Below are 15,047 nucleotides of genomic sequence, written 5' to 3'. Positions count from 1 at the left end.
TATCCAAGGCGCTTTACAGAGATTGTGCATTACATTCACCCATTCATACACCGATGGCAGCGGAAACCATGCAAGGCACCAACTAGCACATCGGGAGCAATTAGGGGTTCAGTGTCTTGCTCAAGGACACTTCGACAGTAACTCTGGGGGAGCCCGGGTTCAAACTGGCAACCTTACGGTTACCACACACACACGGTGTTGGCATATGAATTGACAGTCACAAAAAGCCCATGCCAACCTATGGTCGACTGCCAATTATTGCAGACACTGAACAGAATGTTGCCGATGCCTGATCAGCTCTGGGCTTATTGGGCATGCCTGCAATCTGCAGGCCCCTCACCACTGATTTATGGACATTACCGAGGCTTCCAAATATGAACACAAGTAGTTTACATCTGTAGCCAAGCTGTATAATAGCATCCTTAAGACGCTGGTACTTAAGCACCTTGGTAAGGAATGCCTCTTCCAGACTGTGGTCACAATGTACATGCCACTTCCAAAATGGTCACTTCTCTACTGTCCTCATCAACAACAACCATATCTGGTGTATTAGCTGTGACATCTGAAAAGGCATCATGTTCATTATTGTGCAGGAACATGGCAGTTGAAACACGTGAGTGCTTATACATTTTTGCAGATGATGAAACATATGAACTTATGTCCTTAGCTAATAGGTCAACAATTATGTCGTGCCTAGCAATGTACATCCCCTTATATACATAGCAGCCATTAAGAACATGTGGAGTGTGGTCACGGTGCAGACAATGAGGAGGAAACGTGTTCGGGTACCACAGAGAGAGATTGAGTCTGGTTGGAAGGACCTGTAATCTGGCTTTGACTGTAAAGGTGACAAATATCCTCATCGACTGCATCATTCTTGAATATTGTGTGAGATACGGTGTGGTCTGCATCGGGAAGGCAAGCTACTGTAGCTTCCCCTGTAGTTTTAAACCAGTCCAGTGTTGTTGTTGTTTTTGCTGTTGTAACATTACCTCCGTGCATTGACTGGTGATACATGGTGTTCTGTATCAATTACAGTTTACAGTACTCCTTACTGAGATCAAACAGGTGGTAATAATAATAATGTCCTTTAGAAACTGCTACAGATTCAGAGTCAGGTCGAACCCAGCACAGAGATACTCCAGTTCTCACACAGAGGTCATTGAGGTCAGGCCCAATCGGACGACACCCCAAACCCAGTAGCATGTGAGTCCATTTTAAGGTTGGGCTTTCTTCTAAACCCCAGAAAACCTGTCTCGCCCTCTGCTGCCAGAAACCTGTCTCACCCTCTGCTACCAGAAACCTGTCTCACCCTCTGCTGCCAGAAACCTGTCTCGCCCTCTGCTGCCAGAAACCTGTCTCGCCCTCTGCTGCCAGAAACCTGTCTCGCCCTCTGCTACCAGAAACCTGTCTCGCCCTCTGCTACCAGAAACCTGTCTCGCCCTCTGCTACCAGAAACCTGTCTCACCCTCTGCTACCAGAAACCTGTCTCGCCCTCTGCTACCAGAAACCTGTCTCACCCTCTGCTACCAGAAACCTGTCTCGCCCTCTGCTACCAGAAACCTGTCTCGCCCTCTGCTACCAGAAACCTGTCTCACCCTCTGCTGCCAGAAACCTGTCTCGCCCTCTGCTGCCAGAAACCTGTCTCGCCCTCTGCTGCCAGAAACCTGTCTCGCCCTCTGCTACCAGAAACCTGTCTCACCCTCTGCTGCCAGAAACCTGTCTCACCCTCTGCTACCAGAAACCTGTCTCACCCTCTGCTGCCAGAAACCTGTCTCGCCCTCTGCTACCAGAAACCTGTCTCACCCTCTGCTGCCAGAAACCTGTCTCACCCTCTGCTACCAGAAACCTGTCTCACCCTCTGCTGCCAGAAACCTGTCTCGCCCTCTGCTGCCAGAAACCTGTCTCACCCTCTGCTACCAGAAACCTGTCTCACCCTCTGCTGCCAGAAACCTGTCTCGCCCTCTGCTGCCAGAAACCTGTCTCGCCCTCTGCTGCCAGAAACCTGTCTCGCCCTCTGCTACCAGAAACCTGTCTCGCCCTCTGCTACCAGAAACATGTCTCGCCCTCTGCTACCAGAAACCTGTCTCGCCCTCTGCTGCCAGAAACCTGTCTCGCCCTCTGCTGCCAGAAACCTGTCTCACCCTCTGCTGCCAGAAACCTGTCTCGCCCTCTGCTGCCAGAAACCTGTCTCACCCTCTGCTGCCAGAAACCTGTCTCGCCCTCTGCTGCCAGAAACCTGTCTCACCCTCTGCTACCAGAAACCTGTCTCGCCCTCTGCTACCAGAAACCTGTCTCGCCCTCTGCTGCCAGAAACCTGTCTCGCCCTCTGCTGCCAGAAACCTGTCTCGCCCTCTGCTGCCAGAAACCTGTCTCGCCCTCTGCTGCCAGAAACCTGTCTCGCCCTCTGCTGCCAGAAACCTGTCTCGCCCTCTGCTGCCAGAAACCTGTCTCGCCCTCTGCTGCCAGAAACCTGTCTCGCCCTCTGCTGCCAGAAACCTGTCTCGCCCTCTCCTGCCAGAAACCTGTCTCGCCCTCTGCTGCCAGAAACCTGTCTCGCCCTCTGCTGCCAGAAACCTGTCTCGCCCTCTGCTGCCAGAAACCTGTCTCGCCCTCTGCTGCCAGAAACCTGTCTCGCCCTCTGCTGCCAGAAACCTGTCTCACCCTCTGCTGCCAGAAACCTGTCTCACCCTCTGCTGCCAGTGGCACTTTACGCCGTTTCATATCTAGAAACAGAGAAGATCTATAGCAAGTTCCCTGACAGTCGTGTCGTCACTGTTTAGCATGTTCATCAAGTGAGCCGGCCTTGTGGCGTTATATATATATATATATATATATATATATATTTATCCACTCCACGTTCGGCACGCCAAACCCACCGTCCTGTTTGGACTGTAAAATACTGTCTCTGGTGGTGTGGGTGTTGAGCCCGAACCACTTCCTCACAGAGTGAACTACACTGTCATTTAGATCACTGAGTGTTTTACATGCCAGATGGACGTTGGAGAAGAGGTGTTGTACTCTAGTCAGGGCTAGCCTGGTTAATAAACCAGACTAATATCGCTCGGACCGCAGGATATTAGTCTGGGGAGGCTCAGCTTGGATTTCATTTCCAGGGGGGGCGGGTTGAAACATTTTCTCTTTGACGCAATTGGTCAGAGCTACTGTCAGTCAAAGGTCTCAAGCATTGAAAGTCACTGTATACCAAAGCCCGCCCATATTGCATACCGTGTCCCGATTGGCCACCCCATTTCTCTGGTGTAGGAAATGGGCGTATACAATTGAGCCTCTCCATACCGTAATCCGCCGGCAGGCAATTTATTTTTTGCCAACGGCTGATTCGGTCTGGCTTATTACAATTTACAATTTACAATTTAGGCATTTAGCAGACGCTCTTAATCCAGAGCGACTTACATGTAAGCAAGAACAAAAGCATGGGAATACATCACATAAAAGCATTTATCATGAAACATGCGTAAGCTAAGAAAGTAACAGTGGAATATCTATATAATGAAACTATACATACACTATACATATAAACTATACATATTTACTACTATGCTATACATATGTACTATGGCGTGCTATGACTATATACAATACAATTATAGTGCTGTCTACATAACATGCTATAAGTCTGTGTCAAATGCTATCTAAGCCAACAGAAATGCTATCTAAGGGGTTAGGGTAAGTGCTATGGGCCATGATGGAGTCTGAAAAGGTGGGTTTTCAGGCTACGGCGGAAGATTGGGAGTGATGCTGCAGTTCTGACTGCAATGGGAAGTGCATTCCACAGTTTTGGAGCCAGAAGGGAGAAGAGTTTGGGACGTGTGGAGCGTTGTCCCGGCGTTTTTAGTGAGGGAAACTTCCAGTTTCCCTGCGTTGGCTGATCTGAGTGCGCGGGAGGGTTTGTAGGGTTCAATCATACTTGTAAGATATGGGGGAGCCATACCTTTGGTTGCTTTGAATGCCAGCATCAGAGTTTTGTATTCTGTGCGCGCAGCGACCGGGAGCCAGTGGAGGGAGCGGAGCAGGGGGGAGACATGTGAGAATTTTGGCTGGTTGAAGACCAAGCGAGCTGCTGCATTTTGGATCAGCTGGAGAGGCTTAAGTGCACATGCTGGTAGGCCAGCCCGAACCACTTCCTCACAGAGTGAACTACACTGTCATTTAGATCACTGAGTGTTTTACATGCCAGATGGACGTTGGAGAAGAGGTGTTGTACTCTAGTCAGGGCTAGCCTGGTTAATAAACCAGACTAATATCGCTCGGACCGCAGGATATTAGTCTGGGGAGGCTCAGCTTGGATTTCATTTCCAGGGGGGGCGGGTTGAAACATTTTCTCTTTGACGCAATTGGTCAGAGCTACTGTCAGTCAAAGGTCTCAAGCATTGAAAGTCACTGTATACCAAAGCCCGCCCATATTGCATACCGTGTCCCGATTGGCCACCCCATTTCTCTGGTGTAGGAAATGGGCGTATACAATTGAGCCTCTCCATACCGTAATCCGCCGGCAGGCAATTTATTTTTTGCCAACGGCTGATTCGGTCTGGCTTATTACAATTTACAATTTACAATTTAGGCATTTAGCAGACGCTCTTAATCCAGAGCGACTTACATGTAAGCAAGAACAAAAGCATGGGAATACATCACATAAAAGCATTTATCATGAAACATGCGTAAGCTAAGAAAGTAACAGTGGAATATCTATATAATGAAACTATACATACACTATACATATAAACTATACATATTTACTACTATGCTATACATATGTACTATGGCGTGCTATGACTATATACAATACAATTATAGTGCTGTCTACATAACATGCTATAAGTCTGTGTCAAATGCTATCTAAGCCAACAGAAATGCTATCTAAGGGGTTAGGGTAAGTGCTATGGGCCATGATGGAGTCTGAAAAGGTGGGTTTTCAGGCTACGGCGGAAGATTGGGAGTGATGCTGCAGTTCTGACTGCAATGGGAAGTGCATTCCACAGTTTTGGAGCCAGAAGGGAGAAGAGTTTGGGACGTGTGGAGCGTTGTCCCGGCGTTTTTAGTGAGGGAAACTTCCAGTTTCCCTGCGTTGGCTGATCTGAGTGCGCGGGAGGGTTTGTAGGGTTCAATCATACTTGTAAGATATGGGGGAGCCATACCTTTGGTTGCTTTGAATGCCAGCATCAGAGTTTTGTATTCTGTGCGCGCAGCGACCGGGAGCCAGTGGAGGGAGCGGAGCAGGGGGGAGACATGTGAGAATTTTGGCTGGTTGAAGACCAAGCGAGCTGCTGCATTTTGGATCAGCTGGAGAGGCTTAAGTGCACATGCTGGTAGGCCAGTAAGGAGGGAGTTACAATAGTCGAGTTTTGACAAGACTGTTGTCTTATAACCATGCTAAGTCAGGGAAACCTGCGTAATAGCCTCCAACTTCATCAGCAGTGGTAGTGGTGAAGCATCAATCAGGTTCAGCCTAGCTGAACACGCACACACACACGTGCACAGATCACGTCCCCCCCACCCCACGGTTTAATCTGATAGGACGTGTGTGTACACGTCTTTAGCATAATAAGTGTTAAGTCTTGAATCTCTCCTCTCCTCCTCTCCCATCCTCCAGGAGTCCCGTCCTGGTGTCCCAGTGTGCGGAGCGTCATGTGATCTGTTTGGACTGTTTCCATGGTTACTGTGAGACACGCCTTAACGAGAGACAGTTCATCCACCACCCTGACATAGGATACACACTGCCCTGCCCTGGTGCGCACACACACACACACACACACACACACACACTGCCCTGCCCTGGTGCGCACGCACACACACACACAGCCCTGCCCTGGTGCGCACGCACACACACACTGCCCTGCCCTGGTGCGCACGCACACACACACACACACTGCCCTGCCCTGGTGCGCACGCACACACACACACTGCCCTGCCCTGGTGCGCACACACACACACACACACACTGCCCTGCCCTGGTGCGCACACACACACACACACTGCCCTGCCCTTGTGCGCACGCACACACACACACACTGCCCTGCCCTGGTGCGCACGCACACACACACACACTGTTCTGCCCTGTCCTGGTGCGCATGCACACACACACGCACGCACACACCCCTTTTTGCTCCTGTGGTGACACTGATGAAGTTAGTATTCATGTTATTATTAATGGTAGTATAATGTTATTATATATTATATTATGCTATTAATGGTAGTAACCAAACCACGTAACAAGTTAGTTAGGCATTCATGGTATGAAGGAAAAAAACATAAAAGTTAAAATAATGATCTCTCTCTCTCTGAGTATCTGAGTCTCTCTCTCTCTCTCTCTCTCTCTCTCTCTCTCTGCAGCTGGCTGTGCTGACTCTCTCATCAAAGAGGTGCATCACTTTAGAGTGCTGGGAGAGGAACAGGTGAGACACACATACTGTACACACACACACACACACACACGCACACGCACACGCGCACGCGCACACGCACACGCACACGCACACGCACACACACACACACACGTTGACGAGGCCGGCGCGTTATGAAGACGTAACAGGACATCGACCTATAACTGGCTTGCAAGGGCTTCTGAGTCCCGACCCGACCCTTTGGTGTGGTTTGGGCTTTTCAGTAAATCACAACTGCAGACTCACAGACAACATTCCACCGTGCTCTGAGAACCCACCTCTTCAGACTCCATCTTAGTCTGTAAACCCACCTCTACAGACTCCATCTTAGTCTGTAAACCCACCTCTTCAGACTCCATCTTAGTCTGTAAACCCACCTCTACAGACTCCATCTTAGTCTGAGAACCCACCTCTTCAGACTCCATCTTAGTCTGTAAACCCACCTCTACAGACTCCATCTTAGTCTGTAAACCCACCTCTTCAGACTCCATCTTAGTCTGAGAACCCACCTCTTCAGACTCCATCTTAGTCTGTAAACCCACCTCTACAGACTCCATCTTAGTCTGTAAACCCACCTCTTCAGACTCCATCTTAGTCTGTAAACCCACCTCTACAGACTCCATCTTAGTCTGTAAACCCACCTCTACAGACTCCATCTTAGTCTGTAAACCCACCTCTACAGACTCCATCTTAGTCTGTAAACCCACCTCTACAGACTCCATCTTAGTCTGTAAACCCACCTCTACAGACTCCATCTTAGTCTGTAAACCCACCTCTTCAGACTCCATCTTAGTCTATAAACCCACCTCTACAGACTCCATCTTAGTCTGTAAACCCACCTCTACAGACTCCATCTTAGTCTGTAAACCCACCTCTTCAGACTCCATCTTAGTCTGTAAACCCACCTCTACAGACTCCATCTTAGTCTGTAAACCCACCTCTTCAGACTCCATCTTAGTCTATAAACCCACCTCTACAGACTCCATCTTAGTCTGTAAACCCACCTCTACAGACTCCATCTTAGTCTGTAAACCCACCTCTTCAGACTCCATCTTAGTCTGTAAACCCACCTCTTCAGACTCCATCTTAGTCTGTAAACCCACCTCTTCAGACTCCATCTTAGTCTGTAAACCCACCTCTTCAGACTCCATCTTAGTCTGTAAACCCACCTCTTCAGACTCCATCTTAGTCTGTAAACCCACCTCTACAGACTCCATCTTAGTCTGTAAACCCACCTCTTCAGACTCCATCTTAGTCTGTAAACCCACCTCTACAGACTCCATCTTAGTCTGTAAACCCACCTCTTCAGACTCCATCTTGGTCTGTAAACCCACCTCTACAGACTCCATCTTAGTCTGTAAACCCACCTCTACAGACTCCATCTTAGTCTGTAAACCCACCTCTACAGACTCCATCTTAGTCTGTAAACCCACCTCTTCAGACTCCATCTTGGTCTGTAAACCCACCTCTACAGACTCCATCTTAGTCTGTAAACCCACCTCTACAGACTCCATCTTAGTCTGTAAACCCACCTCTTCAGACTCCATCTTAGTCTGTAAACCCACCTCTTCAGACTCCATCTTAGTCTGTAAACCCACCTCTTCAGACTCCATCTTAGTCTGTAAACCCACCTCTACAGACTCCATCTTAGTCTGTAAACCCACCTCTTCAGACTCCATCTTAGTCTGTAAACCCACCTCTTCAGACTCCATCTTAGTCTGTAAACCCACCTCTACAGACTCCATCTTAGTCTGTAAACCCACCTCTACAGACTCCATCTTAGTCTGTAAACCCACCTCTTCAGACTCCATCTTAGTCTGTAAACCCACCTCTTCAGACTCCATCTTAGTCTGTAAACCCACCTCTTCAGACTCCATCTTAGTCTGTAAACCCACCTCTTCAGACTCCATCTTAGTCTATATAAACCCACCTCTTCAGACTCCATCTTAGTCTGTAAACCCACCTCTTCAGACTCCATCTTAGTCTGTAAACCCACCTCTTCAGACTCCATCTTAGTCTATAAACCCACCTCTACAGACTCCATCTTAGTCTGTAAACCCACCTCTTCAGACTCCATCTTAGTCTGTAAACCCACCTCTTCAGACTCCATCTTAGTCTGTAAACCCACCTCTACAGACTCCATCTTAGTCTGTAAACCCACCTCTTCAGACTCCATCTTAGTCTATAAACCCACCTCTACAGACTCCATCTTAGTCTATAAACCCACCTCTACAGACTCCATCTTAGTCTATAAACCCACCTCTACAGACTCCATCTTAGTCTGTAAACCCACCTCTTCAGACTCCATCTTAGTCTGTAAACCCACCTCTACAGACTCCATCTTAGTCTGTAAACCCACCTCTACAGACTCCATCTTAGTCTGTAAACCCACCTCTTCAGACTCCATCTTAGTCTGTAAACCCACCTCTTCAGACTCCATCTTGGTCTGTAAACCCACCTCTTCAGACTCCATCTTGGTCTGTAAACCCACCTCTTCAGACTCCATCTTGGCCCGTAGCCCCTCCCCTCTAGCCTCGACGACCTTACAGGCGAATGCAGAGGCTCAACTTATGTCTCTTAGGACGGTAGCATATTATGTATGTATTATGTAGGCATTCTGTTGTGTACTTACTGTACTCATATAGCTTACTGTACTTACAGTATGATCCTTGATGTCTATTTCTATGTGTTTGATGTATTACCAACCATGTGTTCTTGCCATATTCAACTGTCAATATCTAAAGAACGTAAGATTGCGGTTACAATGTTTGGTTACAAATGTTTTGTTTTTTTCGTGTGTGTGTGTGTGTGTGTGTGTGTGTGTGTGCGTGCGCATGTGTGTGCGTGTCTGTGTGTGCGTGTGTGCGTGCGTGCGTGCGTGCGTGCAGTACTGTCGCTACCAGCGCTACGGGGCAGAGGAGTGTGTGCTCCAGTCCGGTGGAGTTCTGTGTCCGGCTCCGGGCTGTGGAGCCGGCATCCTGCCCGACGAACACAACACCCGGATACACTGTCTACCTAGCAACGGACTGGGATGTGGGGTGAGATACACTGTCTACCTAGCAACAGACTGGGATGTGGGGTGAGATACACTGTCTACCTAGCAACAGACTGGGATGTGGGGTGAGATACACTGTCTACCTAGCAACGGACTGGGATGTGGGGTGAGATACACTGTCTACCTAGCAACAGACTGGGATGTGGGGTGAGATACACTGTCTACCTAGCAACAGACTGGGATGTGGGGTGAGATACACTGTCTACCTAGCAACAGGCTGGGATGTGGGGTGAGATACACTGTCTACCTAGCAACAGGCTGGGATGTGGGGTGAGATACACTGTCTACCTAGCAACAGACTGGGATGTGGGGTGAGATAGATACACACTGTCTACCTAGCAACGGACTGGGATGTGGGGTGAGATAGATACACACTGTCTACCTAGCAACGGACTGGTATGTGGGGTGAGATACACTGTCTACCTAGCAACAGACTGGGAAGTGGGGTGAGATACACTGTCTACCTAGCAACAGACTGGGATGTGGGGTGAGATAGATACACTGTCTACCTAGCAACAGACTGGGATGTGGGGTGAGATACACTGTCTACCTAGCAACAGACTGGGATGTGGGGTGAGATAGATACACTGTCTACCTAGCAACAGACTGGGATGTGGGGTGAGATAGATACACTGTCTACCTAGCAACGGACTGGGATGTGGGGTGAGATACACTGTCTACCTAGCAACAGACTGGGATGTGGGGTGAGATCCCTTGACTCCTTCAAAACCACTCTCAAAGGGCACCTACGGATGGCTGCAATTCGAAACTGGCCTCTGTCAAATCTGAATCCCCCCCCACCCCACCCCACCCCCCCCCCCCCCCCCATTTTCCCTCACTGTATACGTATCTTTTCCCTTTTTTGCTTCCCATATGATGAATTCCTGTTCTGTACTTTAGCTACATAGAAATGTCTATTTGTATGTCTCTAAATGTCTGTATGTCTTTAAATGTTTTGATGAATTGAGCAATGTGGACCCTGTTGTAAACAAGTGTAATGCTTAATTGGGTCGTCCACTCACAGTTGACAGTCTTTGTATTGAGTTTGTGCTTAAAATGTACTGTAAATTCTACAAACTGTTAATAAATATTTCAATCAATCAATCAAAGATACACTGTCCACCTAGCAACAGGCTGGGATGTGGGGTAGGACTGTCGTTCTCAAATGTTTTAACCCATTTTGGTGTTTTAAACATTATCTTATAATTTAGCTATTTAAAATAGCAGATCTACAAGCTCATAGAGCTTGTAGATCTGCTATTTTTGAAAAATCGTAAAAATGTGGCGCAAACCTTTGAATATATATTCTTTCAAAGTGAATGTTTTTTTAACTCGGGTCTAAATGTTTTAAAGACATTTCAAATATATTCCAAAATATATATAGAATATAGAATATGAAAATGACAGGCCATTCAGACATTAGGACACAATCGGTTCTTCGTTCTAATTATTTGTTCGGCCCAAAATGTTTCATTTGGTTTTGAGGCCTAAATATCGTTAAATAAATACTTTTTATATAAAAATTAAAGGGGAATTCTCTTCCGGGGCCGAAGTAAGAGAGCTTGAGCAGAGATTGTGGGCTACGGTTCATTTAGCATTAGCAATGCTGACACCTAGTGGAGAAATGATGCTACTCACCGACATGACGCAATGACATGAATGGTGGATGGTGATTGAAAACTAGCACTCGATGCTACATGCACCTAAAGCAATGACTGTGATGTCAAATAAATATACATAAGTTAACATGCGTGTGTGTGTGTGTGTGTCTGTGTGTGTGTGTGTGTGTGTGTGTGCGCGCGTTCTAGTTTGTCTTCTGTCGGAACTGTAAGGAGGCGTTCCACGAGGGGGCGTGTCAACAGTGTTCGGCCACGCCCAATGGCGGTGTCCCACAGGTAAGCTAACCAATCATATGTTCAACATGACGTCACTGAGCCGCGGTGGTAATAAAACTACAACATGACGTCACTGAGCCGCGGTGGTAAGAGACTCACCGCTCACCCCAAACACACCTCTCTGTTTTTACTAAAACTACAACATGACGTCACTGAGCCGCGGTGGTAAGAGACTCACCGCTCACCCAAACACATCTCTCTGTTTTTACTAAAACTACAACATGACGTCACTGAGCCGCGGTGGTAAGAGACTCACCGCTCACCCCAAACACATCTCTCTGTTTTTACTAAAACTACAACATGACGTCACTGAGCCGCGGTGGTAAGAGACTCACCTCTCACCCCAAACACATCTCTCTGTTTTTACTAAAACTACAACATGACGTCACTGAGCCGCGGTGGTAAGAGACTCACCGCTCACCCCAAACACATCTCTCTGTTTTTACTAAAACTACAACATGACGTCACTGAGCCGCGGTGGTAAGAGACTCACCGCTCACCCAAACACACCTCTCTGTTTTTACTAAAACTACAACATGACGTCACTGAGCCGCGGTGGTAAGAGACTCACCGCTCACCCCAAACACATCTCTCTGTTTTTACTAAAACTACAACATGACGTCACTGAGCCGCGGTGTTAATAAAACTACAACATGACGTCACTGAGCCGCGGTGGTAATAAAACTACAACATGACGTCACTGAGCCGCGGTGTTAATAAAACTACAACATGACGTCACTGAGCCGCGGTTGTAATAAAACTACATTATGACGTCACTGAGCCGCGGTGGTAATAAAACTACAAAATGACGTCACTGAGCCGCGGTTGTATTAAAACTACAACATGACGTCACTGAGCCGCGGTGGTAATAAAACTACAACATGACGTCACTGAGCCGCGGTGTTAATAAAACTACATTATGACGTCACTGAGCCGCGGTGATAATAAAACTACAACATGACGTCACTGAGCCGCGGTGGTAATAAAACTACAACATGACGTCACTGAGCCGCGGTGGTAATAAAACTACAACATGACGTCACTGAGCCGCGGTGGTAATAAAACTACAACATGACGTCACTTAGCCGCGGTGGTAATAAAACTACAACATGACGTCACTGAGCCGCGGTGTTAATAAAACTACAACATGACGTCACTGAGCCGCGGTGGTAATAAAACTACAACATGATGTCACTGAGCCGCGGTGGTAATAAAACTACATTATGACGTCACTGAGCCGCGGTGGTAATAAAACTACATTATGACGTCACTGAGCCGCGGTGGGCATTGACTCTCCTTCTCCTCTCCGCGGCCTCAGGGTTTCGTGACAGACGAGGAGGCTACTGAGCGCGCTCGCTGGGAGATGGCGTCTCGACAGACCATCCAGGAGACCACCAGACCCTGTCCTCAATGTAGGGTCCCCGTGGAGAAGACAGGTACCTGTCTGTCTGTCTGTCTGTCTGTATGTCTGTCTGTATTTTTAATTGTATTTAACCTTTACTTAACAAGTAAAAAACATCTCAAAAACATTGAGATTAAAGAAACATGAGAATGAATGAATGAAATTTTTTTTTCGTGTCTTGTCGTTAAGACCCATCCCTTACGCTTACGGGATTATAAGTATAAGTATTTGATAAAACAAAAACAGAAATAAGCATTATCATAAAAATAAAATACGTCACATATAAGTTTTCTTTGTCCGTATGTCCCAAGCTTTCTCTATAACAGCGGTTCCCAAAGTGGGGTCCGCGGACCCCTAGGGGTACGCGACGCATAGCCAGGGGGTACCCAAGCCCCCTAAAAAAAAACAAAAAAAAAAAACTTTTTTCTTTTAGGGGGCTAGTGAATCATGGTGTGTGTGTGATATGAAATGTCCAGTACCTCCCCAGTGCCTCCCCAAGTGCCACCCCAGTGTCTGCCCTGCAGTGTCTGCCCAGTGTCTGCCCAGTGCCTCCCCAGTGTCCGCCATGGTGCCTCCCCAGTGTCTGCCCAGTGGCTCCCCAGTACCTCCCCAGTGTCCCCTGAGGGCCTCCCCAGTGATCCCCTGAGTGCCTCCCCAATGTCTCCCCAGTGGCTGCAGTTTCTCCCCAGTGCCTCCCCAGTGTCCCCTCAGTGCCTCCCCAGTGTCTCCCCAGTGTCCCCCCAGTGCCTGCCCAGTGTCCCCCCAGTGTCTCCAATAGCAATACAAGAGCAATAATACAAATTAATCTTAATTTATTAAACGTATTAATTAATTATTGAATCAAATTAATTAATTAATCAAAATGTTCGACGCAAGAAGGCCCCCCTGCGACCTGCGCCCAGCACCATGCCAAAGCTTTTTCCTGCAGGAAACACTGCTTGTGGTTGTAAATATATTGTTATCTGTGTTGCGAGGATGAGGGGGTACCTGGAAAAATATCTACCCCAAAAGGGGTACCTGGTCCAAAAAAGGTTGGGAACCCCTGCTCTATAATATTCTGCTAATGCAAATATCTTTTGTTCGAAAATCCATCTCAGTCGCTCGATTTCTCGGGTTAGCAAAGGAGGATTTAACCCATTCTGAACAGGAACCCATTTTGGTGTCAGCATCATGTTATGCTTTAGCTATTGAAAAATAGCAGATCTACAAGCTCATAGCGCGCCACCGAGTGGCGCGCTACGAGCTTGTAGGTCTGCTATTTTTGAAAAATCGAAGAACGACTGACATTTTTATAGAATCTGATCTCAGGTCAGAATGGGTTATAATCAGACCAGTGTGTGTCCAGTGGAAACCTCGTATGAATCTGATCTCAGGTCAGAATGGGTTAAGCAATTATCCTGATAAATTGCAGGTCTGACATTATACTGTGTTTTAATGTAATGCATGTTAATGCAATGCGCTGTATTGTAATGGGGCGTAATGTGTGCTTCTCTCCACCAGGGGGCTGCATGCACATGGTGTGTCCCAGAGCACAGTGTCACTTTGAATGGTGCTGGCACTGCAGAGTGGCCTGGAACACAGACTGTATGGGAACCCACTGGTTTGGCTGACACACACACACACACACACACACACACACACACACACACACACTGCAGAGTGGCCTGGAACACAGACTGTATGGGTACCCACTGGTTTGGCTGACACACACACACACACACACACACACACACACACACACACACACACACACTGCAGAGTGGCCTGGAACACAGACTGTATGGGAACCCACTGGTTTGGCTGACACACACACACACACACACACACACACACACACTGCAGAGTGGCCTGGAACCCAGACTGTATGGGTACCCACTGGTTTGGCTGACACAGTGTCACACACACACACACACACACACACACACAGCCCCATATGTGCCCTCTCCCTACGCTCATTCTGTAGCTCTGAGATGAGGTCACACACTGGGCCCCTCCCACCGCGTTTCAGAAACGGCGCAAGTTTCCGCAAACATCGTTTCTTATCCTTACCAGACCATTAATCCAAAACGTGTAGGGCCGATCCTGGTTTACACTAATTCAACCTTAGGATCGGCCCAGAAAATCCAACTCGCCATTTGAACCGAGCCTTTACGTCCCGTCTTTTGTCAGTCGCTTCCATGTTTATCAAGGAAGTGTGCGTGTGCGCGTGCATGTCGAGTGAACTGAAGTCAGTTGGACATTTCGACCAGGGGAGGCGCCGGGGAGGCGCTAAAGCTTTTCAACTTCCTTGATAA

General features: G+C 47.8%; 1 protein-coding gene across 1 annotated transcript in view; it reads left to right on the top strand.

Annotated features, from left to right (window-relative positions):
- Positions 1-14,391, top strand: part of prkn (parkin RBR E3 ubiquitin protein ligase) — a gene marked incomplete at its 5' end in the record, with an annotated part of 19,267 nt that extends 4,876 nt beyond the window's left edge. Inside the window, 6 exons of the mRNA XM_083775101.1 lie at positions 5,612-5,748; positions 6,352-6,413; positions 9,290-9,439; positions 11,265-11,351; positions 12,670-12,787; positions 14,254-14,391. Coding sequence (XP_083631227.1) covers positions 5,612-5,748; positions 6,352-6,413; positions 9,290-9,439; positions 11,265-11,351; positions 12,670-12,787; positions 14,254-14,363 — 664 coding nt within the window. The 3' untranslated portion in view covers positions 14,364-14,391. The remainder of the gene's footprint in view (positions 1-5,611; positions 5,749-6,351; positions 6,414-9,289; positions 9,440-11,264; positions 11,352-12,669; positions 12,788-14,253) is intronic.
- Positions 14,392-15,047: the final 656 nt, after the last annotated feature.

Source organism: Protomyctophum parallelum (genome assembly GCF_964188405.1).
Source record: "Protomyctophum parallelum genome assembly, chromosome: 10".
Taxonomy (NCBI): domain Eukaryota; kingdom Metazoa; phylum Chordata; class Actinopteri; order Myctophiformes; family Myctophidae; genus Protomyctophum; species Protomyctophum parallelum.
The sequence above is the reverse complement of the archived record's forward strand: the minus strand, read 5'-3'. Positions and strand labels throughout refer to the sequence as shown.